This window comes from Rhinoderma darwinii, chromosome 7 (assembly GCF_050947455.1).
Source record: "Rhinoderma darwinii isolate aRhiDar2 chromosome 7, aRhiDar2.hap1, whole genome shotgun sequence".
Taxonomy (NCBI): domain Eukaryota; kingdom Metazoa; phylum Chordata; class Amphibia; order Anura; family Rhinodermatidae; genus Rhinoderma; species Rhinoderma darwinii.
In genome coordinates, this window is record NC_134693.1 from 62,678,116 (window position 1) to 62,701,344 (window position 23,229).

At 42.1% G+C, this 23,229-nt stretch overlaps 1 protein-coding gene across 6 annotated transcripts in view; it reads left to right on the plus strand.

The window, feature by feature from the left end:
- ODR4 (odr-4 GPCR localization factor homolog) overlaps positions 1-22,698 on the plus strand; it is a 75,209-nt gene extending 52,511 nt beyond the window's left edge. For 4 of the 6 annotated variants that reach the window (XM_075833456.1, XM_075833458.1, XM_075833454.1 and 1 more), the window contains 4 exons: positions 4,026-4,110; positions 4,828-5,022; positions 19,008-19,115; positions 22,357-22,698. In XM_075833456.1, the coding sequence (XP_075689571.1) occupies positions 4,026-4,110; positions 4,828-5,022; positions 19,008-19,115; positions 22,357-22,424 (456 nt within the window). In that variant the 3' untranslated portion in view covers positions 22,425-22,698. Of the gene's footprint in view, positions 1-4,025; positions 4,111-4,827; positions 5,023-15,295; positions 15,465-18,970; positions 19,116-22,356 lie in introns of those variants that run through there. The other 2 variants (XM_075833457.1, XM_075833459.1) reach the window with 2 other exon arrangements.
- Positions 22,699-23,229: the final 531 nt, after the last annotated feature.

The following is a 23,229-nucleotide window of genomic DNA, read 5'->3' on the forward strand; positions in this document are numbered from 1 at the left end:
TGCCTCTCCACTCTTCCTCCGGACTCTAGGAACTTGATTTCCAAATGAAATGCAAAATTTACTTTAATCTGAAAACAGGACTTTGGACCACTGAGCAACAGTGTTGGGCCATTGTGTTATATCAAGTCCAGAGTCAATGCAGCCGTCTACCAGGAAATGTTAGAGCACTTCATGCTTCCCTCTGCTGACAAGCTTTATGGAGATGCTGATTTCATTTTCCGGCAGGACTTGGCACCTGCCCACACTTCCAAAAGTACCAGTACCTGGTTTAATAACCACAGTATCAATGTGCTTGATTGGCCAGCAAACTCGCCTGACCTAAACCCCATAGAAAATCTATGCAGTATTGTCAAGAGGAAGATGAGACACCAGACCCAACAATGCAGACGAGCTGAAAGCCGCTATCAAAGCAACCTGGGCTTCCATAACACCTCAGCAGTGTCACAGGCTGATCGCCTCCATGCCACGCCGCATTGATGCAGTAATTCATGCAAATAGAGCCCCGTCCAAGTATTGAGTGCATATACTGGACATACTTTTCAGTAGGCCAACATTTCGGTATTAAAAATCATTTTTGAAATTGGGTTTATATAATATTCTAGTATTCTGAGACACAACATTTTGGGTTTTCATTAACTGTTAGCCATAATCAACATTAAAAGAAAAAAATGCTGGAAATGGATGACTCTGTATATAATGAATCTATATAATATGTAAGTTTCACTTTTTGAATTGAATTACTGAAATAAATAAACTTTTTGATGATATTCTAATTCATTGAGAAGGACTAGTATGTCCAATTCCACTTCAGGCCCCTTCAGGGAGTGATAGTTTCGAGATGGGTCAAGTTTCTGACTTCTCTAGACAAATAGATTTTCCTCCCCTCTTGGATCCGTCCGGAGTTGTGCGCTGGTGACAGACCTCGCTGGCCGTCTTGCACGGACTGTAATTTTTTTTTTCCCCCACCAATGGCTTGTCATCCAGGGCCATCGCGATCAATGCCCTGATCACTCACTGAAATGAGTTCTCCCTAATATATGTGTCCCCTTTCGCTGTTGCCCAGAGTGTTTAAGAGGGAAATAGTCCCTGCAATCCTGGTGGTACCGGCTTAGCCTCATCGGGCTAGGTATGCCGATCTAGTCTACCTGCTCGCTCACTCACGCACACTCGCTCCTTCCCAATCAATGTGACCTGCTTTCCCAAGGTCTGCTATTCCACTCCACTTTATCAGATGTGTTTAACGGCTTTGCTGTAGAAGCCAAGGTTCTGAGGTCTCTGAGCCAGTCATTCAGTCGGTTTAAAGTCAGGAAGCCTCAACTAGCCAGGGTTAACCACCGCACATGAAAGGCCTATTTTGCCTCTTGTGAAGAGTGTAGTTTCCACCCTATGGTATGTTCTACACCTACTGTAGACTCATGTCTTTTCTGCAATCAGGTCTTGATCTAAGACTTGGATTATCTTCACTTAAGTATCAGGTTTCTTCTCTGTCATTCTTTTTCAGCAGGCCTTGGCCCTATGTTCTCAAGTGAAGACTTTCCTGCAGAGAGTGGCTCACACTGTCCCACTATTCGGACAACACACTGAGCCTTGGCATCTCAGTTTCGTCTTGGATGCACTTCAGATTGCTCCATTTAAACCCATGCAGGATGTATCGTTACGTTTCCTCTCCTGGAAGATGGCTATTCTGTTAGCAGTCACACCACCAGAACGGCTACAGAGCTAGTTGCCCTGTCATGCAGGGCCCCCTTCTTTGGTAAACTACAAGGATAAGGTGGTTTTCCGTCCTGTTACTTCTTTCCTTCCGAAGGTTGTCTTGGCTTTCCATCCTTTTCTTTCTGTCCTTCTCATTCAAGGGAACGGGCTTTGCATTGCCTAGACGTGGTGAGAGCAGTCCGAATCTATTTGGCTGCCTCATTGTTGTTTTGACACTCCAATTTATTCTTTGTTTTTCCAGAGTGGCCATGCAAGGGCTCGGTGGCGTCCAAAGCGACCATTGTGCGTTGGATTCGATCTGCCATATAGAAGCCTATTGGTTCAAGGGTAAAGTTCCTTTCCTTCAGGTTACTGCCCAATCTACTAAGGCTATCAGGGCCTCCTGGGCAGTCAGGCATCAAGCCTCAGTTGCTCAGTTATGCAAGACTGCATCCTGGACTTCGGTGCACACCTTTACTAAGTTTTGCCAGATCCATTCTCTAACCTCCTGCGATGCCAGTCTGGGTTGCAGGGTGCTGCAGGCAGCTGTGCGTTGGGCAGGTCGCATGGTTGTACTTTTATTTTTTACTTTTGTACTTTCTTCCCATGGTGCAATGATATAAAAGAAAAAATTGGATTTTTATACACCGTAAAATCTTTTTCTCATTGGGGACACAAGTCCTGCCTTCTTTTGGTTTGTTCCAGAGCTGAGACCTGTTCTAGCGATTTTTGTTTGGTATTTTCCTGAAACTATGGACATGTTCTTGTTTTCTCATCTTCTGTACAAACTGATTTAGCCAGTGTTTGTGGGAGGGTGTTTTGTCCTGCCTGGGTGGAGCCAACTCATCTTACTACCCTAGTGTCAGCCTCCTAGTGGCAAGGGCCTATACACATGGTGTGTTTTTTGTCGTGCTGCAATGTAGGGTTGCCACGATACCAGAATTTGGACTTCGATACCGATACTTTGTGTAGTATTGCGATTCTCCATACCAATACTATGCCAACAATAAAAAAAATAAAAAAAAGGCCTTCCATTTTCTGATGTGAGGCACATGTTGTCATGAATTTTGAACCTCCATGTGCCTCATTATTAGGGTTAGTTACTATTATTGTGAGGCACATGGAGGTTCATAATTCATAACACCATGTGCATCACATTAAAAAGTAGAGAAAGCAGCAGTTTTATTTTATTTTATTTTTTTGACAGTGTACACGTCATAAAGGACGCTATAAACCTGTTGTGGAGGTTATTACGGTCGTGACAATACCAAATATGTGTATATTATATGTATTAGGACTTTTATATTCATGTTTATTGTAACAAATGTGTGTATTTTTCTAGTTTTTTTTTAAATTAACATTATTTATTTTTTACTTTTCTATTTTTAAGCTTTCACGTACTGGCATATATCTATATGCCAGTACATTAGCCTGGGTACACAGTCAGTTGTTAGGACATACCTAAGGATGCCCTAACAGGAAATATGGTCAGACAGCCCTGGGGTCCTCCATTGGACCCTGAGCTGTCTGCCCATATATGGTGTATCACTCGACAATCAAAGGGGTATCCCCCCTTCTCCTTTTCCCCTTGAATGCTGCAGTCAGCTTTGATCGCAGCAATAAAGGGAATATTAGCAGAGATCAGAGGGTTGGCTGTGGCTTTGTAATACAGCCATTGCCCCGCTCCTGATCGCGTATGCACACTTGTGCCCGCGCAGTCGGCGCTGCACTAATGAGCGGCAGGCACTGAAGACAGAACATGGGGGTGCTTTGCAGTGCGCCCGCCATGTTCTCTGTCTTCAGGGCCGGCTCTGTCGCTCATTAGTGCAGCGTCTGCCGCATCACATCTTGCTACTGACTAAATTCATGTATTACAATACTAGGCTGTGCGATCGCACAGCTTAGTATAGAAATCCATGATTTAACGGTATTGAACCATTTGAGGGTGTACAGTATCGAAATAATATTGATATTTCGCTGCATCGTGCAACCCTACTGCAATGGGAGTGTTTTTATGTAAAAGTAAAATCAACTGATAGAATAACACTGTTATAACCAGTCCCTAATTTAGTTGTTTTACACATAACTCCAACTCTTTCAAAAATGAGAAAAGCAGCATTCATGAAGTTGCGTTAATGAAGTTCTTTATGTAAAAATTATTCCCATCCTAGCAAAATATATTTCTTTCTGAATGCAAAGAACATATGAACTTCCCAATAAAGAATTGTAGAAAAGTCTATCTGGTCATGGATGACGATATGATGTTTCCCCCGCCTTCATATTTTATATAATAGTTACTACTTTTTTAATCTTTATCTCCTATCTTTCTGTAGGCTATTAAAAGAGATCTACTTAATACCATTTCAGACCGTTGTGAAATACTGTTTGAAGATATCATCCTTAATGGATCCCAAGATGGTAAACCACAGCGTTAAGCATTCATAATCTCGAATTATCAAAACTAGTGCATATTTCATAATTTCTGAGATTGTCTATGCAGAGTTATTATGGTCCTCTGTTAGAAACCACCTTTATCAAACATTTAGGAGCTCCTTTTTATGACTCCTGAATGGGCAGTCTTTGGCATTCTTTCAGGTACTGGCAAGGATAGCCTTTCTAAACTCAACAAATATACTCTATTTTGGCGAGCGCAACCCGCAAAAGTATACTTCAGCATTGGGCAAACCCTGACACAGTACGTTTTGCGTTGGTTGTTACAAAGGTCGTATATTTTGTCAATTGTTTGCTTAGCAGGTGGTGACTAGGGGGTGTACAATTGGGGTAGACTGGATGTTTGTTTTATTAATGCTCATGTAATATTGTACATTATATATTGCTCATCCACATGTTTTCTCTATGTGGAGGACTATTGCGTCCCTCATGACTTTTTCTACTGTTGTATTTTGTGAAACATAATAAAAATGTGTATTAAAAAAAAAAAAAATTGTGCAAAGGAAAAGTGGATGAGCTGCTCTAGAGGTTCTTCACGAAATGAAAGCAGCAACATGACTGGCAGCTTCTGCACTTTCCTTTTGTGCTATTTTTGATAAATCTCCGCCATTGTGTTGCATAACAATATTATATTCTATCTTGCTCCTTTTAGGTTCTGAAATACTTTTTTTTTTTTTTTTGTAGAGTCTGAGAAGCATTTTCCACTTCCTCAGCGTGTATTTATTCCCATTCCTGGCTCTAGCATTATGCTTTGCGACTATGTTTTTGGAGATGAAACAGAGGAAGACTTGCAGAATCGTTTTTTTGAGATGTTGGATCAGGAAGTTTATTATAAAGCTTTAGCATTTGTGGAGGAGACAAATAACAGAGCAACAAAAGGTATGTAGCAACAAAGGATACATTTAATGTTGGATACATCTGTTTATGTATTTATTTTTTTTGTCCACTAGACACATTTTAGTTTAATTTCAGCCAAGTACCAAAGTAGTTAATGACTTAAAGAGGCTCTGTCACCAGATTTTGCAACCCCTATCTGCTATTGCAGCAGATAGGCGCTGCAATGTAGATTACAGTAACGTTTTTATTTTTAAAAAACGAGCATTTTTGGCCAAGTTATGACCATTTTCGTATTTATGCAAATGAGGCTTGCAAAAGTCCAAGTGGGCGTGTTGAAAAGTAAAAGTACAACTGGGCGTGTATTATGTTCGTACATCTGGGCGTGTTTACTACTTTTACTAGCTGGGCGTTGTGTATAGAAGTATCATCCACTTCTCTTCACAACGCCCAGCTTCTGGCAGTGCAGACACAGCCGTGTTCTCCAGAGATCACGCTGTGTCGTCACTCACAGGTCCTGCATCGGCACCAGAGGCTACAGATGATTCTGCAGCAGCATCGGCGTTTGCAGGTAAGTCGATGTAGCTACTTACCTGCAAATGCTGATGCTGCTGCAGAATCAACTAGCCTCTGGTGCCGACACGATGCAGGACCTGTGAGTGACGTCACAGATCTGCACTGCCAGAAGCTGGGTGTTGTGAAGAGAAGTGGATGATACTTCTCATCAGAATGCCCAGCTAGTAAAAGTAGTAAACACGCCCCGATGTACGCACATAATACACGCCCAGTTGTACTTTTACTTTTCAACACGCCCAGTTGTACTTTTGCAAGCCTCATTTGCATAAATACGAAAATGGTCATAACTTGGCCAAAAATGCTCGTTTTTTAAAAATAAAAACGTTACTGTAATCTACATTGCAGCGCCTATCTGCTGCAATAGCAGATAGGGGTTGCAAAATCTGGTGACAGAGCCTCTTTAAGACTTTTTGTATCCTGTAAATGGATGAGTCCTACTTAATTTATCCTCTCATTGTTGAACTGCCGTACAGTGCACATGTGTAGCTCCATTTCCCAGTGTGCTCATTCTGTGTGTGCATTCAGTGTATTCGCCGAATGTACAGCCCAGACAAATGCAACCGTCTGCCATTGATTGATATTGTAAAAAAAATTATACTGAGCGGTAGACATCTACGCTTTCCAATACAGTTGAATAAAAGTTATGCCGATTCATATTGGCCAAACAGTTGCCAAAAAGACACTTACTCGTCCATTTCAGGTCGATAGCCTTGGGTATAGGCTGCTGCCACTAGGAGGCAGACATTAAATAAAAAAGCATTAGCGCCTCCTGCAGACATTAAGCTAACCAGTTTAAGGACGCAGACAGTAAGAGGCAGAACTTACCTGGTCCATCTACTGTACTCTTTATGATTTTCTCTTCTTTTTTTTTTTTTGATTGGTATTAAAGGGTTGATTAAATCACCTTGTTACCTCACTACAATGAGGGAGAACAGTGCGGGTCCTGCCTCCAAAAAGAAAAGGAGGCACATCGGAGCTCCCTGTTACCAGGAGTTACCCACTGTTCCTCCATCCCCTCCGTCTTCAAGGAGATTCACATGGGGTTTCCTCAAGATGGGGTCAGTAAATGAGGAAAGTATTCTCTAGACCACTGCGCTAATCTGCATCCTCAAAATCCCACCCAGAGTAGAGTTCCTATGTGACACTTTTCAATACAGGAGGCCAAAGTGTCTTACCAAATAGTCTGCCTCTGTCCTGGGTCTCCCTCTCTTCTGCCCCAACTCTCCTATTTTTCAGCAACAGAGTGCCTGTTTCATTCCTTCAGACGCTATTCCGCCTCCTCCTCGCCTTGCGACTTACCCTTGTAGTCCCCGCAGCGCCCGTTTAACCGGCTCTATAAATTGAGTCCCCTGCTTTTGGTCTTGTTAGGCCGTGCTTTGAAAGGGCATGTCTTCTCTGCTGGGAGCTAATCAGGCATCTGAATCTCACTTCAATCTGTACACGGATCAGATATCAAAACTTTCCTATATGATTGACAGCCCTATTTTGGTTGTGCGATACACATTACAAGTCAAGTATTTGAAATCTTCCTCTACCAGAGAGGGATTATCCTTTTAGCACCCTCGGCTCTCACCAAAAAGTTTTTACTCTCGCTCATAATTTGATGAAGTTCTATCCAAGGAATAAAAGTAAAAGTTTCCAGATAGGTGTTTCTGAAAGCCAAAGCGGCTGGACGTCCCGTATCCATGTATTCAGAATTGACTAAACGTTCGTCTACCCCGGCAGTAGACTCCCCGTTCTCTTACCTGACTAAAACTACTTCTCTACCTATGACAGATGCTTCCTCCTTCCTTCCATGACTATCGTGCAAGACCATCGTGCAAGTTAATTGTTTTCCATATCTTCCTTTGCAATAGCCGGGTTGATCCTAAGACCGGTCTTTGTATCTACCTCTAGTGAGTAGGTCCGCTACTGAATGGGTCTGACACCTTCTTTGTGAATCCTCCCTGAGGAACTTGCTGGACTTGCCCATTAACTTTCTAAAGCAGAAAAAGTATCTCTGCAAGACCTCCCTAAATGCAACCCTAACCCTAGCTCTCAACTTTAGTACTCAAAACTAACCTTAAGGAGGCTCTGTCACCAGTTTATTAATGCCCTATCTCCTAATTAATCTTATAGGCGCTTTGCTGCTGATAACTACAGTGTGATTTGCTTTAAAAAAAAACATTATTTGCAAAGCTACGAGCATTTTTCTAAATATGCTAATGTGGCTCTAATAGCCAAATAGGAGGTGACTCCTTTCTTTTCACTCTGGGCAGTGTAATGTTTCCTGTATGACGCTGTCCAATCCGCACACAGCTTCACCCCCACTTCCCTGCCCAGCAACACAGTGTGATCTTATGGCATACAGCTTCCATTCCCGACTGGCAATATCTCCGGTTGTGTCTCCTCTTTCATATGCCATCAGAACCGCTGGTTTATGTGGTCCACAGCCTGAGATATGTCTATTTGAAGTGGTCTCCCACTGTGTGTGAAGCAGCTTCATGCTGATAGGACAGCGTCCGAGGCTGTGAGGTAGCTCCACCTCAGGAAAATCGGTGGTGTTACCTCCCAGTTGTCTAATGAAGGCTCATTTACATATTTAGAATAAAGCTCATAACTTTTTTTAAAATAATAAACATTTTGGGACACAATTTTAACTAGCATTATCAGTGTGATAGCGCCTATTAGATTAGCTTGGAGATTGGGCATTACTAAACTAGTGACAGAGCCTCTTTAACCCCAACCCTAACTAAGCTATAAAAAGTCCCGTGTTTTTTCTTGTTTTGTTTTTCTCTTGGCCTTTGCCTGGCTCATCATAGGCTATGGATACGATTGGCATATACCCTATTTTTTTAATATTCGCCGAACGTACCCACTGAACGCAGTGTCAACCTAAATGGCACAACGTGGCTAAAGAGATGTAGCATATGACAAATAACCTGGTTGCCTAGTTGGGTTATTTGCTGTCCAAAAGGTTTTCCTACATTATGGCACTTTTCTGTATAAAGCTGAAGCTGATTCATTAGCTCTTATTACAGCAGAAGCATTTACATACCGTATTTTGTGGACCATAAGAATAAATCTTGCTAATAAGTCCCTGTGTCTTATAGTCTGCAGTCAAGGGTCCCCCCTTACATTTCCTTAATGATGGGGAAAGCGCTCTATGCCTGATCACGGAATTCCGCTTAATTTATCCGCCTCCTTCCTCTATGCTCTGCCCTCTGACATTGTTTTCTCCTGACTAGCCTTTTCCTTCTGCCGCAGAAACTAACTTTACTGAAACCCCTTTGTGCACAGTGACGACCCTCTTTGCTTGGGCTGGTGAGGTGCTTGGACATTCACACATGGTCATTATTGGAGTCCAGCGCTTGGCCCATCTGCCAGATCAGCAATCCGGCTATGGCCGCAGCCGTCTCACAAGTAGTCCCTCGTATTACCAAGTTGCTAACCCTATGGGATATTCCCAATCTTGGTGGAGGTGGCTTTCTGTAACTACTAAGCCGTATAGTGAAAGTCTCCTCACTGCATGCAAACAGCAGCTCTACAGCAACAGCAGCTCCAAAGTGCTTTTACTCATTCGTTTTCATATTATTGCTGTAAAGCTGATTTACATACAGTGGGGACCATCACTTTTCTACAGAAAAATATACATAAATAATCTGAACGAACTATTGTATTCTATGGATGACTCCGATAAAGGGGAATACTCCCAGTACTCCTTTCCGCAGCTTCTTGCTATACTGCCCCACAATTTTGGTATTATATATTTTATTTCTCACCATGACATGATGATGGACATAGCCTGTATAGCTGATGCTGTATTTGGTCCCTCCGCTCTGTGACCAGAGTTTAACCCGTCCACTTCCTTAAACCACCAGGGAAATTTGAATTAGTATGGAATATTTTTTTCCTATTGTCTAATACCCAGGTGCGTGCTATGGTCAGGTGCATCTTACCGTCCGAAAAATACAGTATATTGTTAGTGTGATTACTGATTTGGTTCTTCTTAGAACCAGTAGCTCATATTTTGGAATCAACAGTACTGTATAGTCTTTCTCCTGAACTTTTCTGGAGTCTTACGGCTTTTCACTGACTCATTAAGCAGCCACCAGTCATATATGCTAGAAAGTGTATGGACCTCCCACTGTATAAAGGTTTTGAGCAATAGGGTTTATAACGTAGACCGTGATCGAACAGATCATACATTTTGATCTGCTAGTTAAATTTGCACTTGATTGATCAAAGATGCTAGAGAACAAGTTTCTGAACATCCGCATCGACTCAAATGATCAGGCTGAGTACACGCCACTGGTTCCTCTCCTGTGTATGGATTTGTATAATACCAACACTGCAAATATTGTAAGAACGAGGGAAAGTCATTGACTATTAACGCATTTGCTATGCACGTAGAGTGGGTATAAAACCAACATCCTGTGGAAAGTTTGCATTAATTAGAAAGGTATCCAGACTGACTTGCTTGTGCGTGATCTGTTAAATCTGCCTAATGTAAGCATTAGTATTCCTGTGGTTTATGTGTAAATGGTTCAGATGTATTTCATAACACAGCTGTCAGAATGTTGTTATTTTTCCAAATGGAATTTACTTTTACATGTAAACTTGATGTTTAATATGGAAAAATGTACTATGAAGTTATTTAAAATCCACTTTATTCTTACTGGACATGAAAAAGTAGGGTCCAGTTCACATCTGTGTTGGAGGCTCCGTCAGTGGCCTCCGTCGCAGATTCCACCAAAAATAACGGAAAAAGTAGCGCATCATGCTGTGCTATTATTTCTGGTAAATCCACGGACACCCTGATGGAACCCATTAAAGTCAATGGGTTCCGTCGGGGCGCCGGTTGTCTTAGTTGTTCAACAGAGCATGTGTTTCCGTCATTTTCGTCGTTCTGCTCCTCTGTCTGAGCAGAACAATAGAAATCCAAATACAGATGTGAACAGGGCCCAACTTCTGGAGAGGTGTAAACATACCTTCATTGACCTGTCAGTTTTTCATATCTCTTCTGTTATTTGTCTAGAGTATTGGTCTCAAAATATCACAAAAGGGCAGGAGTCCGCAAGCTTCGGCACTCCATATGTTGTGAAACTACAACTCCCAGCATGCACTGACTGCCAGAGATCTTATTATTCCAGCCAAGGGCTGTCAGGGCACGCTGGACATTGTAGTTTCACAACAGCTGGAGTGCCGATGGTTGCTGTCCCGTGCTACGGGGTATGCTGTGTAAGCTATTAAGGATGTACAAAGTTCTCACTTTCAAGTGCTTAAAAGAGGTGTCTATTGTTTTGACATATGTAGCTCAGATTGCAGATACCTCTGTCTCAAGCTGATCATGGACAGGGGTTACTGGAAGCCTCTGCAATCGGTTGTCAGGATTTTTAGTAGGGGATATGAGCCCACGGTGGAGACTGAGCACCCCACCACCACCACACACACCCAATTATACAGACTTTCAAGGAATTGAAGTTAGGTCCAGAATTATTTGGACAGTGACACAATCCTCATGATTTGGGCTCTGCGTGCCACCACATTGGATTTGAAATGAAACAACAGAGATGCAATTGAAGTGTAGACTTTCAGGTTTAATTCAAGGAGTTGAACAAAAATATCCTGTGAATAAATAATAAGCTCATTCAGTTATATATTATACACCAGACTTCTCTCACCCCTGTGTGATTTACATAGAACGGGTAGAATTCACACATGTGCTTGCCATAGATGTTATCAACCAGAGGCAGACTTTTGGCATCTCATTTGGGAATGTTTATTTATTTCAGAATTTTGGAAACCGGTACACGACACTATTACACCAATGTTACCATGCCCTCTATTATATACCCCAAACATTGCCTTATTGGGTCTCATAGATGAGGAACAATGGACACATCACACTTGTATTTTTTAGAAAGAATCTTTATTTCTAGCTAGAAAAATTACAGCCATGCACTGGATGGCAGATACTGCTCCATCAGTATCATCATGGAAGTCACTTATTAATACTGTCCTTAGCTATGAGCAACTAGTATATTATCACCGAGGGTGCCCTAACAAATTTCATAAGATCTGGGGTCAGTGGTTAACTACCTTTGACATAACTAATAATGAATTCCTCTCTGTAATTCCACTTTAATTCCTCGACTTCTTAATGAGCTGAGACATGAATTCCTTGAGTGCTTTGAAATGTGACATAGGCGACTAGTTCTGTTCACTTGTTTACTTTTAGCAACTAAGAAATTATTTTGTATATATCTGTAATGATGGGGGTAAGGAAACAGACAAGTGAGCCCTAATCTACCCGCCACTCAGTCCCTGCCTACTTGCAACGACCCGCCCTAGGCGACGGGGCACAACTGGGCGACAGTCCCTACGCTCAATAAGTGCACGACAGACAAGGGTACACAGAAGCAAGGGAAAAGGGGCAGTTGCCCACGGCAACACCGTGAGTAACAAGAGTGGTGAACGAGCCGAGTCAAACCAGGAGTGTACGAGGTACCAAACGCAGAGCAGGAGAGTAGTCAGTAAGCCAGGGTCAACATGAAGCAGGGTCAAATAGTTCAGAAGCTGCAGCAAGGCCAGGAAACCAAACGAGAAGAATCACAAGCAAGGAGGAACAGGAAAGGCAGGTATAAATAGACAGAGGGCGGGAGCTAGCTCCGTCTGGCCAGGCTGTGATAGGCTCTCCCACTCCTAAGCCTGCCATCCTGAGTGGTGGAAGATGCAGTCAGTCTCACAGACATAGAAGCAGGTGCAGACTGATTACCTATGGGCGTAGATACAGGAGCTGTGCCTGGCAGATCCTTAACAGTATCCTTGTATTTCATTGTATGATTTGGCGACTGGATAAATTGTATTTGCTAGCTATGTATATATGTATACTCTTCCTGATTTTACTCTTTATGCTCACATTGCTATTACTATTATAATTTATTATCCAATTGCCATAATACTTTGTTTGCAATATTTTGAATAAAACTAATTTAAAAAAAAAATTAAATCCTGTGAAACGTTGAGGAATTGCAACCATTTTTCTACACAGCCTCCTCATTTCAGGGGCTCAAAAGTAATTGGACAAATTAACTTTATCGTAAATAAAATGTTATTTTTAAATACTTTGTAGAGAATTCTTTGCAGGCAATGACTGCCTGAAGTCTGGAACCCATGGACATCCCCAAACGCTGGGTTTCCTCCTTTATGATGCTTTGCCAGGCCTTTACTGCAGCGTCTTCAGTTGTTGCTTGTTTGTGGGTCTTTCTGCCTTAAGTTTTGTCTTAAGCAAGTGAAATGCAGCTCGATCGGATTGAGATCTGGTGATTGACTTGGCCATTGCACAATATTCCACTTCTTTGTCTTAAAAAAAAACTCCTGGGTTGCTTTCTCAGTATGTTTTGGTCATTGATCATCTGTACTGTGCAGCGACGTCCAATCAACCTTGCTGCATTTGGTTGAATCTGAGCAGAAAGTTTATCCCTGAACACTTCAGAATTCATCCGGCTGCTTCTGTCCTCGGTCACATCATCAATAAACACTAGTGACCCAGTGTCTTTAGCAGCCATGCATGCCCATGCCATCACACTGCCTCCACCATGTTTTACAGAGGATGTGGTGTGCTTTGGATCATGAGCCATTCCAAGCCTTTTTCATACTTTCTTCCTCCCATCATTCTGGTACAGGTTGATCTTAGTTTCATGCTGTTCCAGAACTGGGCGCCTTCTTTACATGTTGTTTGGCAAAGTCTAATCTGGCCTTTTCTATTTTTGAGGCTGATTAATGGTTTGCACCTTGTGGTGAACCCTCTGTATTTCCTCTCATGAAGTCTTCTTATGGTAGACTTAGATACTGTTACACCTACTTCCAGGAGAGTGTTATTCACTTGGGTAGATATTGTGAAGGGGTTCTTCTTCACCATGGAAAGGTTTCCGCGATCATCCACCAATTTTGTCTTCCGTGGACGTCCAGTGCCCTCTTTTTTTTCAAGAATGTAAGACTGGTGTTTGATAAGTATGGTATACGTCTCCTGAGTTTTTAGGACACTTTTACTCCAGTTTTACAGCTGAGACCCATTCATAAATATTTGTGAACGCCTGCATAATACGTTGGTGCTCTAGAAATTGCATAAAATAATAATTCTCTGTTTATAGTTAAATTAAGTTTTAAAGATATATGGTAATCAAACGACATAAATATTCATGCCCTGAAGAACATAATGTGTGCATGTGGTATTGAGGCAGATTGTCCTGGGCGTTCACACTTTCATTAGAAGAAATATAAAGTTAGAATATACACTATCCGTATCAGATCACTTACTGACAGCAATAGGGGATGTTTTTCTACAGTGGAATATAACCAAGCAGAAAATAAGTTGAAACCATAAAATATACTACAAATGTGTTACATTAGAGAGCCAATGTGAATTGAGGCAGGAGACCAGGACATAAGACCCACAGGTGTGCATTAAAAATGTGAACACCGTTTTACCGTCCATGCTGAGATGTGATTGCTTGAGGTTTCAGAGCCTAAAACTTCACTACTTAGTAGAGTTTAGAAGGGGTGATAATCTAAATGCATTGTTGTCATGGTAACTCTGGATTAACAAAACCAAATATATCGTTAGCTCCCAGATATACACGCAACTGTCAGTGTTCTAGCGAGATGATATTGTTTTTGCTGACTTTTGGATCCACACAAGGTCTCTGCAAAAGCACTGCACCTGACCGAAATCAAAGACACGTCCATTAAGTTCAACTTTTCTCCAATCAATTATACATCATTCATTGCTAGATTATTTATAACCTTACCCACCTTTTTTTTTTTACCTTTTTTATAACTGCCCCATCTCTCTGACACTACCATTTTTTTTAGACGGACCGTATACTCCGTTCAATCTACTGGCAGGTTAAACCCCAGAGGTTCAGTCTATTCTATAAGCTCCCAAAAAAACAGGGGGAACTAGCGGGCCCTGATTTTATATCACTATTTTTTTGGCCTCCCTGCTATTGTAGGCACGTTGGGGGCTGGATAAGGAACTTAGTAATGCAGCCACTACCGAATATGCGGCTCATATAAAGGCCTTGCAATTTCATTTTTTTCGGTAAATCCCCAAAGGTTCCTACCATCTTACCTACAGATGTGTTCGAATTTGGTTAAGGACTTTTATTTCTCATGAAACAAATTCAATACATTATTGTGACATGCTAGCAAAACCACTGGCAGGCTGCAATTCACATGACAACCACTAGACGACCACACATACACACATAGCATAGACAACTCATGATAGAGTATTGTAAAATCATGTTTTGTTATGTTTTTAAAGCTGGTCATGTTACACCACACATCTCCGGATATGTTGAGATATGAGGAAAGGTAAGGAAGAACACATCTGTATTAGAGTTGTAACAATGGGCTGGAAAAAACTGAAAGGCATCCCTGGCCCAATTTCACTCAGATCTCCCACAAGGCTTAATCCAAAATGTCCTCACCTTTTATAAGCATTTTGGTATGAGTTTCTGGGCATCTTACGGAATAAAATATCTTGAACAAATTTTCCGAAATTCAGATGGCTTTCCTTCTTTTCAAGATTTACAGGAAACATATCAGATTCCTGCTTCAGGTTTTTTCAGATATGTGCAGCTCTGCCACACCATTCATGCAGAGCTTGGATCTCTACGATTTCCCTTACTAGATGTAGTTTAAAAATTTTTCTCCGTACACCTGATTTAACTAAGCCACTTACCTGCCTCTACAGCCTTCTTCAGTCCAGTGATGTCAAGCCATTTGAGAAAGCCCTCCGTAAACGGACAGTTGAACTCTCCAGAGAGGACTAGGAGGATGTGGACTATTTCCTATCTTCAGTGGTTATTGCTCGTGACATTTTGATCCAGTTAAAATTTTTACGCAAAGTCTATTATACACCTATAAGGTTAAAAATTGTTTGGTAATAATAATAAGCATGTGTGTTTTGTTTTTTTTTTTTTTTGCTATATGCTGTGTGGTCCTGCAGCAAAGTGACACCCTTTTTGCTTGTCTGTCCCTTTGTTCCTGAAAACTCATTTTGATTTCCCTAGTCTCCCCAAGCATGTCTCCTGCGTGTTTTAGACACCCTCATTGTTCTACATATAGGACACTAGTTTTGATTTAGTTTTCTGCCTTTTTGCGCGCATAAAATCATAATTATAGCTTGGAAGCTATATAACCTGACTCTACCCCAGTGGCTCAAGTTAGTAAATTCATATGTCCCACATCCACATTACAAAATGTTATATTTGTCAAATGTGGAGGGATGAGAGGGGTGACAGTCGTTCCACTGTGTGTGATTTGGTTGTGTATGCCAAAATTAAAATGTTGTTTCTATTTATCTTTCATTAGTCTCCTAAGTCCAGAATAACAAAATAACTACTAAAGGAGTCAATTATGTCACTAAACCAGAGATTGTTGCAGCGTAGGAAAGACCTACACAGCATTTGATCACTCTTGTCAAAATTGCATCCACAGCTTCGCTTCAGCAACAACTGGGGGTATCTCACTAGTGAGACACGTTTAATAGTTTGAGAAGCACTTGGGTTGGGAATTTCCATAGTTTAACTACTCTGACTGTAAAGAACCCTTTCCTATATTGATGTCTGGTCCTTTGTTCAGTTTTTTGTAATGAGCACACACATATATTTATTCGTGTTAATAAGATCACCTCTAAGGTGTATTTTTTCCAAGCTTAAAGAGGCTCTGTCACCAGATTTTGCAACCCCTATCTCCTATTGCAGCAGATAGGCACTGCAATGTAGATTACAGTAATGTTTTTATTTTTAAAAAACGAGCATTTTTGGCCAAGTTATGACCATTTTCGTATTTATGCAAATGAGGCTTGCAAAAGTACAACTGGGCGTGTTGAGAAGTAAAAGTCCAACTGGGCGTGTATTATGTGCGTACATCGGGGCGTGTTTACTACTTTTACTAGCTGGGCGTTGTGTATAGAAGTATCATCCACTTCTCTTCACAACGCCCAGCTTCTGGCAGTGCAGACACAGCCGTGTTCTCGAGAGATCACGCTGTGACGTCACTCACAGGTCCTGCATCGTGTCAGACGAGCGAGGACACAGGCTACAGATGATTCTGCAGCAGCATCGGCGTTTGCAGGTAAGACGATGTAGCTACTTACCTGCAAATGCTAATGCTGCTGCAGAATCAACTGTAGCCTCTGGTGCCGACACGATGCAGGACCTGTGAGTGACATAATACACGCCCAGTTGTACTTTTACTTTTAAACACGCCCAGTTGTACTTTTGCAAGCCTCATTTGCATAAATACGAAAATGGTCATAACTTGGCCAAAAATGCTCGTTTTTTAAAAATAAAAACGTTACTGTAATCTACATTGCAGCGCCTATCTGCTGCAATAGCAGATAGGGGTTGCAAAATCTGGTGACAGAGCCTCTTTAAGGCTACATTCACACGAGCCTCTCAGATTCAGGCTCGTGAAAAACACGCTTGAATCTGGTTCGTGTGTGTTGCGTTATGCATTAGTGTGCCTTGCGAGTGGCATGCGTTTTTCACGCACTTGCAATTCACGTTTTTGTTGTTTTTTTTCAATCGATGTGATGCACCAATATAGGACATACAGTGAGATTCACGCAGCGGACTCTCGCTGCGTGAAAACTCATGCATGTGTGAACGGCGCCATTGCAATCAATGGGTCCGTGTGCTGCGCGTGATTTCCATGCCCAGCACACACACACATTATTCACGCTCGTGTGAATGGGCCCTAACAAGTGGTTTTTCTAGCCTCTCATTGTAAGCATAGCATCCCATCGAACAATCTAGTTGCCTGCCTTTGAATGCTCTTCAGCTCTCTCATATCCTTTTTTACAAAGTGGAGCCCAAAACTGAATCCCATATTTGGGCTGTAGTCTTAAAAGGGATTTATGGAGGTGCAATATTAAATTGGGATCACAGGTTTATTCTCTTTTTATACACTCTGAAATCCTATTTAAGTATGTCAAGCAGCATATGCAAAATCAAAGGGGTTTTCCCATGAGAGACCTTTATGACGTATCCACAGGATATTTCATAAATGTCCGATAGCTGCAGGTCCCACCTCTGGGACCCGCACATATCTTTAGAACGGGGCCCCCTAAACCCTGTTCTACCTTTGCCTGCTCTCGCTGCCTCCCGGCCAATTCCTGGTTATGTTGTCGGGAGTTACGAAAACAGCGTAGCTCGCTGAGCTACGCGGTTTCCGTAGCTCTCATTGTAGTGAATGTTAGTTATGGAAGCAGCGTAGCATGTGAGCTACGCTGTTTCAGTAACTACTATTCAGTTCTATGGAACTTATGGAAACAGAGTAGCTCAGCGAGCTGCTCTCTTTTCGTAGCTCCCGACCATATAACCTTTTTCATGGCTGGAATTCACCTGGTTCAGCCAAAGCGCAGAACGGGGTTTAGGGGCCCTGTTCCGGAGATGGGTGCGGGTCCCAGAGGTGGGACATGCATCTATCTGACATATCTTAAATGTCTCTAATGGGAAATACTGAATTGGTTTATTTGTAACTAGAATACTCAGGTCCTTCTCTGTTTCTGTTATCCCCAGTTATATTCCATTTAATGTATATGCGTTAATAATATTACTCTGCCCTAGGTGCAATACTTTACAATTCAAAAGTTTACATTTTATCTGTCATTGTTTTGCCTATGCTGTCGTATTATCTGGTCTTTGTCATATTTTACAATCAAGCTAAGTTTTTAGTATCCTACAAAGTTTTTTTAACTTTAGCAAAAAGTTCTTAAGTCCCATCCACAATTTAATTAACAAAAAAATAAAAAAGAATTGGCCCTAACGCCGATCTTTGTGGTACCAAAACAGATTACTGTCATACTACACAGACAATCGAATCAGGCGATTTAATGGTGGATGCTACATGGAGAGAGTTGTACTGCCTTACCGATATTGTATCCTGAATACTGGTCGAGTGCAACAAGTACTGTAAATATCTTCTTTGAAGAGGTTGCCCCATGATTAAATATTTAATATCTCTGTTAGACCAGACAAAACATATTTTTTTTTAAATTGATATTGGAATCTAGATATTGCTATTACATATTTGTTATGGCATCCCCTACTGCTCTTCTAATGCCCTCAGAGAAAGCCCACCTAATGTATTTAATACCAATGGACACACATGCTCAGTATCTCAGACCCACCTCTCGAATCCTCTAGTACACGGACAGAAGTGGGATTCTTGGGTGTTTTTCACAGCCAATAACAATCTGCGCACTAAAAGTGGCTTCTATCCAGCACTGAACACATTAGGTGAACCTTCGGAGAGGGAATTGGAAGAACACTTGGGATTTGACTGAGGAACTCGGGAATCTATTTCATTTAGAATGTGTAAAGAGAAAACATTATGTAAAACCTGTTTTATTTTTGTATAGTGTTTTAAGTAAGATCTATTCATCTCCTTCATTAAAGAGAATGAACATCAACCTCATTATGATTCGTATAAACCCGATATTCCTTCAAATGAAGAAACACAACCATTGAAAAAGGACGGATCTACAAAATTTCATCAGAATATGGGTATGTGATGTTTTTAGATATTTTGTTTCTATACACATTGTTTAACTGGTTGCCGACACAGGACGAGTATGCTCGCCTGAGCGGCGTGCACTTTGCGCATTAGGACGAGCATACTCGTCCTGTGTGACAGCCGTCCCTGCGCGCGTCTGTGCACGCTATCGAGAGCGGGGCAACGGCTGTAATACACAGCCACGGCCCCGCTCTGACAGCGGAGAGGAGAGAAACATCTTCTCTCCGCCGTTAACCCTTTGAACGCCGCGATGAAAGCTGATCGCGGCGTTCAAAGAGGGGGGACTGCACATTGATCGCGTCACAGAATATAACTGTGACGCGATCAAAGCCCACAACTCATATGGCCAGACAGCCCAGGGTCCATTGAAGGATCCCAGGGCTGTCTGAACATATTTCCTGTTAGGTCATACTGAGGTATGTCCTAACAACTGCCTGTGTACAATCAGTACACAGGCTAATGTACTGGCATATAGATATATGCCAGTACATTAGTTACAAAATAAAAATCTAAATGATAAATCCCTTTATGGGATTAAAAAAAAAAGTTAAATGAATGTAAAAAAAAATTAATGATAAATAAATAAATAAAAAGCAAAAAAAATACACAGAAACACACATTTTTTTTATAATACATAAACTTTTTAAAATATAAGTCCCAAAACATGAAATAATATAGACATATTTGGTATCGCCACGACTGTAACAACCTGTACAACAAATGTATAACATTATTTATGATGATCGGTGTATGGTGTAAAAAAAATAATATTAAAACTGCAGCGGAACTGCTTTTTTTCTGCATATTCGCCAAGATAAAAATTTATAGAAATTAAACGATAATGTATTTGTACCAAAAAATGGTACCTACATAAAGTACAACTCGTCCCGCAAAAAACAAAGTCTCATACAACTACGTCGTACAAAAAATAAGAGTTATGAGCGTCGGGATGCAAAGATGGGAAATGTAAAAAAAATTGCTCTGTCCTCAAGGCCAAAATTGGCCGTGTCCTTAAGGGGTTAAAGCTTTTGCAGAATTGTTCGCATGAGTTTAAGATTTCAAGCCTGTCCTATATTTTTGCTTTAAAATTCTGAACAATTCATATTGGCTAAACCGTGTCAAACAATCAGAAATAGTAATGTTATTATTATTATTTATTAATTTTTTTACCCTTTTACTCAAAGAATTTAATTATTTCACATGTTCCATTTGGATCTTGGCATGTCAACTCTTCAGATATGGGGAAAAAATAAGCATAGTTTCTCACTCTACTGTGAAGTATGACTGGTTAGGAGGAGGTAGTACATTACTAGTCAACTTGACATTAGATGTAATAAGTGATCGCCAATTATCAATATTGTTCTATCAACGAAACGTGGGTAAGCTGTCTACTTGTGCTTTAATACACACAGCTTTCCCAAAGACATGCACATCCACATTTCCCATGTACACATCCATATGGCCAAACAAGCACCTCCATGCAGCCACGTTTAATGAGATCACAACTCTGGACTGTCTCAGTCTATAGCAGGGGTCTCAAACTCGGCCGGATAAGTGGGCCGCATATAGAAAAAATGGGAAGTTGACGGGCCGCATTACTTTCAAATTTGATACAATACAAAATTATTGTTAATCAATTAGTTATTTGAACTACTATAACACTACATTACTAGAATAATAATACTACATTACTATAATAATACCGCTAGGTTTAAAATTTGAGATATTTCTCCACGTGCTTATTTCAACAATCCAGCTTTCCAGTTGAAGTGTCGCTAAATGCAGTCCGGCGGCTCAGTTAGCACACATGTCAAGATTGGGCAGCCCCTTTTTAGATAGTGTCGCAGTGCCCTCTGTGGATGCTGTCGCAGTGCCCTCTGTGGATGCTGTCGCAGTGCCCTCTGTGGATGCTGCCGCAGTGCCCTCTGTGGATGCTGCCGCAGTGCCCTCTGTGGATGCTGCCGCAGTGCCCTCTGTGGATGCTGCCGCAGTGCCCTCTGTGGATGCTGCCGCAGTGCCCTCTGTGGATGCTGCCGCAGTGCCCTCTGTGGATGCTGCCGCAGTGCCCTCTGTGGATGCTGCCACAGTGCCCTCTGTGGATGCTGCCACAGTGCCCTCTGTGGATAATGCAACACACCCCTAGATAAGGCCACAGTGCCCTCTGTAGATAAGGCCACAGTGCCCTCTGTAGATAATGCAACACACCCCTAGATAATGCTAGTGTCCTCTTCAGATACTGTCACACACCCACTTGTAGATAACGCCACAGTGCCCTCTGTAGAGGCTGCCCCAGTGCCCTCTGTAGAGGCTGCCCCAGAGCCCTCTGTAGAGGCTGCCCCAGAGCCCTCTGTAGAGGCTGCCCCAGAGCCCTCTGTAGGGGCTGCCCCAGTGATGTCAGGGGCTTGCCCAGAGCTGGAGTCCCAGGCAGAGCGCTAGTAGGCTCTTCCTGGGACTCCAGCTGTGCTCCTGACATCACTGGGACTCCTGCTCTGGGGAAGCCCCTGACATCATTGTCGATGTATGGACAGCGATGTCAGAGGCTTCCCCAGAGTCCCGGAGCAGAGCCGATAATAGCGCTCTGCCCGGGACTCCGCTCTGGGGAAGACCCTGACACACTGTCCATAGATTCCACAGAGTCCCAGAGCAGAGCCGACACCAGCGCTCTGCTCGGGACTCCGGCTCTGGGGAAGCCCCAGACATCGCTGTTCATATGTGGACAGCGATGTCAGGGAATTCCACAGAGTCCCGGAGCAGAGCCGACACCAGCGCTCTGCTCGGGACTCCGGCTCTGGGGAAGCCCCAGACATCGCTGTTCATATGTGGACAGCGATGTCAGGGAATTCCAGAGTCTCGGAGCAGAGCCGATACTAGCGGCTCTGTGTCCCGCGGGCCGCAGATGACAGCCCCAGGGGCCGCGTGCTTGAGACCCCTGGTCTATAGTGTAGGCTACAAGGGTTAACAACATGTCGTGCTCGTTTGTATACCCAATATTTGTAAAAATATTGGGACCCCTTTTGAACTCCACTGCCTGCATAAAAGATATGAGTGCCTCTTAAAAATATCCAGGTGGGTATCTAAGCTAAGTTTTCAAGCATGGAGTGTTGATCTCTTTGGTTACATTTTTGCTACACACGCCTTATGTAATATTGGGGGTATTTAGTTTTTTGTTGTGTTGTACGATCATTGACTTGTCCCCAATAATCGCTATGTTTGCGTTCTCTTTTCATACAGGACTCCTAATGGCAACAGCCATTGTTCTTCTAGCAGCTCTAATATCCTTACATTATCTTAAGGAGTAAACGTTTACAATGGAATGTTCTTTTCTTCAAGAATGTAAATGAGACGTTCACGTCGATTTATAAAGGACAAGTTTCAACCTGCAAACAAAAGTGAATTAGAGTTGTTTCGGCCATTTAATTTTTTAGTATACTGTATCATACACATTGTTCTCCCTTGGCGAAGCACGTTTACTTTCTTTTTATTGTATTGGTTAAAACAATTTGTCAATTCAATGCACTCTTGTGTAACTTTATCAGTTGCTCTCCTAATAAATTGGCAGTGTTTAAAACAAAACTTTACTAGTTTTCTCAATTGTTTTTCAGGGTCCTCCAACGTGGGCCATGTAATCGAGCGCCCATCAACGAGACAGCTCGTTGATCGGCGCTCGATTGCTACTTTGACAAGGAGCTATGTAGGTTACTCCGATTGCTAGTCCCTATACGTTTCTATCATATCGGCAGCACGTCTCCCTGTTTACACAGGAAGTTGGGCTGCAGACAACGATAATATTTTTTCGGCTGCATAAACGATAGAATCAGCCGATGAGTGAGTGAGAGTTTGCTTGTTCATCGGCTGGTGGTTGACCTGTTTACACAGGGCAATGGTCGGGAAAGAGCGTTCTGTGAACACTGGTTTACCCGATAATTGGCCCGTATAAATGGGCCTCTAGTGTCTCGCAGCCCTGCTCTTACAGTATCTGTATCCTAACCATAGTTCTATCGGAGCAGGGACTGCGTTTTTCTCGGTTTGTCTTGTATCATATCATGTCTTGATATCCTGAGGTTTTCTGGCTGGCCAGACATTAAATGCTAGCGCTAGATAACT